General features: G+C 35.0%; 2 protein-coding genes across 2 annotated transcripts in view; one reads left to right on the forward strand and one right to left on the reverse strand.

Moving 5' to 3' along the window:
• Window positions 1-1,224, reverse strand: part of LOC111433642 (phenylalanine--tRNA ligase, chloroplastic/mitochondrial-like) — a 5,105-nt gene extending 3,881 nt beyond the window's left edge. Inside the window, exons 1-2 of the mRNA XM_023070749.1 lie at window positions 990-1,224; window positions 567-757 (exon numbers count right to left, since the gene is read on the reverse strand). Of these exons, the coding sequence (XP_022926517.1) occupies window positions 567-757; window positions 990-1,176 (378 nt within the window). The 5' untranslated portion in view covers window positions 1,177-1,224. The remainder of the gene's footprint in view (window positions 1-566; window positions 758-989) is intronic.
• A 2,505-nt stretch (window positions 1,225-3,729) lies between these two features.
• Window positions 3,730-4,376, forward strand: part of LOC111433639 (copper-transporting ATPase RAN1-like) — a 5,117-nt gene continuing 4,470 nt past the window's right edge. The window contains exon 1 of the mRNA XM_023070745.1: window positions 3,730-4,204. Within this exon, the coding sequence (XP_022926513.1) occupies window positions 3,893-4,204 (312 nt within the window). The 5' untranslated portion in view covers window positions 3,730-3,892. The remainder of the gene's footprint in view (window positions 4,205-4,376) is intronic.

Genomic DNA, 4,376 nt, shown 5'->3' on the forward strand with positions numbered 1-4,376 from the left:
TTTTTTTTTTTTTTTTTTTTTTTTTGAGCAACTCAAGAGTAAGAAGCGTGGTTTTAGAATTCTATCATCTCCAAGCCTGCAATTACCTACAGTTGCAGTGCATTTCTAATTGTAGATTGAAACACAAGCATGGCAAAAATTCTCACTCGTGGATAATTTGTCAAACTAAGTCTGTTCTCACAATATACTGAACAACAGAAGCAATACGAGTTACCAAAATCAAACAGGTATATATTTTCTGTCATTAGTCCTGCTCGCACAGAAAGGCTAAAATACTTGTAACTTTCTAGACAAAAAATTCTTCAATTACTCTGAAAGGTCTATCAGATTCCAGTATATCGATTGGTCAGCAGCCAGCAGCCGAGAGAGTATGATTATCTCCCCATTGTGTAGACCTTGAAAAGGTCAATATGAAATATAAAGTCTGTAAAGCATCTTATTAACTCATTTCCCTAGAGCTAAAGATAGCCATAGATTGGCCTTGTTTCATCCTTAAAGCTAAAGGAACGTTCTCCCAAATCGTTGTTAATTTCCTCTAATAAAAATTGATGAGCTAAAAAGCTTACCTCCTTCACAGAAACAATTGGACTGAGGTCATCAAATTTATCGAACTTATTTGAGTAATTTGTATCAAAGTAGTCGTATATCTCGTTCTTCAGAATGCCGAGTGGATGGTTATCTTTTCGGTGGAGTTGCACACCAAGTTTTGAAAAAATATTATCGGGGACATTGTTCGTAGGATCATCTCTCACAACATCTGCAAACCTCCATTAATATTAGTAACTCAATCACATTAAAATTTAACTTCAAAGGACAAAAAATCCATAGTAAGATGGTCGATTGACGACATCGCGGAAGTTCAACCAGAAAATCACACAAATAGAAATGAATAAACGTCAGAAGCCGATTAGGATAACAATCAAACAATCAAACAATCAAACAACCAAACAACATGGACAGCTAAGATAGAACAAGAAAGAGTAGTTTACCATCTCTCGCAATTGCGACTCCGCCAAGTTCAGAAAGTGAAGAGACCGGGTGTCTCCATTTCTTGCAGTGAACGCTGTCGGAGGAGAAAGCAGCAGAGAAAGCAAAGCTTCTGAGGCAGTTCCGGCGTAGATGACTGGAAGCATCGGCGAAGAGAAAAGCTCGAGTGAGTGGCAGAGTGGATGCCATGCTGGGCGTCTCGTCCACTCCTACATAATCTTATCGCGGGAGACTTTCAGGCGCCGTCGACCGCAACAGACAAAGGAACCAACGAACGAACTGTGGGCTTACCCAGGCCCATTTTCGACCCAGCTTCAAGGCCCAATAACTTTAGAAAATAAAGTTTTGAACAAAGGCAGTTGGGATGTTATTTTAATTGATTTAAAATTATTAAAAGATATTATAATTCAATTAGAGAATTAAGGCGTAGAAATCGGGTCCTAAATTGAGATTATAAAATAAAATGATATTTTTAAGGAAAAAAACAACAAAAAAAAGAGCAGAATAAGTTGGCTCAGGTCACCTGCTAACTGCTTATTTTATTAGTATTTTAATTGTGATCTGGTTTTCACTGCGTTTAGGACTTCGAATCCGTGGGTGGCCACGGCTCCCTTGCACACAGATTTGTTCGGACAGGCATACCTCCAACTAAATTACAACTTTGCCCCCAAATGCCCCCGCTCAAACAAACCTATTAGTTCACTTATTAATTGGCTTTGCTGGAAATTTAAGCTCGTTAATCGAAACATTTAATATCCAGACGAAATTAATTGGCTTTTCATTAATTCGTTGATATTTGGGGATAATTAGGTAATTAACCAATTAATGGTTGATTCAACCAATCGGCTTTTTTCTTTTCTTTTCTTTTTTTACGGAAAATCATTTAGTACACGTGTAATTCATGTTGTCGACTCCAATCAGGAAAAAACCATTTTTTTCAAAAGGTATCCAATAACCGCGGGTCCCACTGTGACCAAATGACCGTAATAGTCCCTAAATTTAGTTTGTCCCATTCAAGATTTTTTTTTTATTTGTTTTATTTACTACTTATAAATTTATTAAATTTCTTAGCTTTTCTTATTTTGTATTTAAATTAACTAAAATAGCTTAGTCATTGGATTAGAGGCCAGTTTTTCAACGCAAATATCCTCCGTATAAATTACTTAAAAACATATACCTTTTAAATCTTCGTACGTTTAAAAAAAATTTGTAATTGTCCAAGACTACCATTACAAGATATTGTCCATTTTTACAATGTTTTATTTGACTCTCTGATCGAAAAAAATAATAAATTAAGAAAATCTATATCGTAGATGTATTTCGTCACCCAATCCTAACAAAAGGTTGTGATGATTATAAAAGAAAAATACATGGATTCCACGTAATAAAAAAGGCATTTCATTTTCCATCTTTACTATCTTCTTGTGTTTTTTAGACGTTCTTGCATATACATTGTTTCTATAAATGTTTCCTTTTTTCGGTGGAAATTTAGTCACCTTTTCAATTATATATTCTCCACACATTTGACTATCATCACTTTAATCGAACTGGATTTAGAGATAGCAGTTGGATGGGACGGAGTCAGAAAAGCATTTCTTATTTTTAATAGAAGAGTTGAGAAACATAAACGTAACAGTTTAAGTTTACTCGTCCAATAAAATCAACGTCGAAATAGATAGATGTAATAGTTCAAATCCACCACTAGCGTATATTGTATTATTTTAAAATTTTATTTTGGGCTTTCCTTCAAAGCCGTAAAATACGAAAAGTTTTCATATCCTTAGAATATTGGTCTCACAATAAATTTATAAAAAATAGAGTATTTCAATAATATTTTTAGAGTATAAATGCATGTAATGTTACTATTATTACAACAATCTTAATTATATTATTGTTATTATAAATAATTTCAACATAAAAAATGAATTGAAAAAAATGTTGGGGATTTGATGTGAAATTTATGTGAATTAGAAAAATAGAAATAACAAAACTTTAAAAGATAAATAAAATACACTGTTTGACCTTAGAGGTTTATGTAAGTTTTCATTTGTTATCGGCTACAGTGATGACCGTCCGTCAGATAACGGTCAACGGCGTCACCGTGTCTGAAACGACAATGGAATTACACAAGGATACCACACAATTACCTTTACGTATCTTTAAATTCCAATCCTGTCCCTCTTTTCTCTCAATATTCTCAATTGCACCATTACAATTGCATTTTACTTCCATAAATGTTTGAGAAATAAAAATAATAATCCGATCGAATTAAAGCTTACACCCTTTTGAAGGCAAGTGCTTTTATTTTTACTGCAACTTACCATTAATAATACAAACTTTTCGTTAACAATTGAATTTCTTATAATAATGTGGGACCATGCTAGAGCACCCCTTAGTACGTTTTTCAAAAAAAAAATCATATTTATCTTTAATTTGATCATAGAAAACGTCAATAATTTTTTTAACTAAAAAGAATATTTATCGTAATAAATAAATAAACTGAAGGATAATTTTGAGGGTTGAATCTAAAGAATTTGAAGTAATAAATTAAAGTTTGTTTTTTTTTTGTTTTTAAAGCAATATTATTGTTTTGACGAGGGCAGTACAAGAAGTAAGAAGAAAAGGAGGGCATGCGAGTACAAGAAGTACGATTTGTTGGGAGGGGTAAAATGGGAAACGTAAAAAGTTTCCTCCCACCACCATCCCTCTGTGACTATTGCTGTCCCACCACCTTCACCAGCTTTGGTTACAAAATTGCCGTCTCAACCTTTCTTCTTCTTCGGGGAAAAGTCTCCCATTCTCTCTTCAATAAATATCTCCGCCAATCTCTATGTTTCTGTCCTCCTCCCTCTTTTTCTTCTGTTTCTGATTCATTTCCCGCTTCGTTTTTGCACGGCTAACTTCAATGGCGCCGGGCCTCAGAGACCTGCAGCTCACCCAGGTCGCCCACCGTCCCTCGGCTATTTCCGCGCCTCCTGAGCTTTCCGAGGATCTCGAGGATGTGCGCTTGCTTGATTCCTACGAGAGCCCGGAGGAGAATTTGGGCGAAATTGGGGAAACTATGAGGAGGGTTCAGGTCACAGTTTCTGGGATGACCTGCGCTGCTTGTTCTAATTCCGTCGAATCGGCTCTCAGGGGGCTTAATGGCGTTTTGACGGCTTCCGTTGCTTTGCTTCAGAACAGAGCTGACGTGGTTTTCGACCCCAGCATCGTTAAGGTTTTTGTTATTTTGTTTTCTTCTCTCAGCCATATCCATAACTGTGATGTTGGATCGATGATTTAGGGAAGATGGTTAGTTGATTGTGTTGCAGAGCGTTTTATGGGTGTTTTTTTTTTTTTTTTTTTTTTTTTTTTTTTTTTTTTTTTTTTTTTTTTTTTTTTTTTTTTTT

This window comes from Cucurbita moschata, unplaced genomic scaffold (genome assembly GCF_002738365.1).
Source record: "Cucurbita moschata cultivar Rifu unplaced genomic scaffold, Cmos_1.0 Cmo_Scf00043, whole genome shotgun sequence".
In the NCBI taxonomy this organism is placed as follows: Eukaryota; Viridiplantae; Streptophyta; class Magnoliopsida; order Cucurbitales; family Cucurbitaceae; genus Cucurbita; species Cucurbita moschata.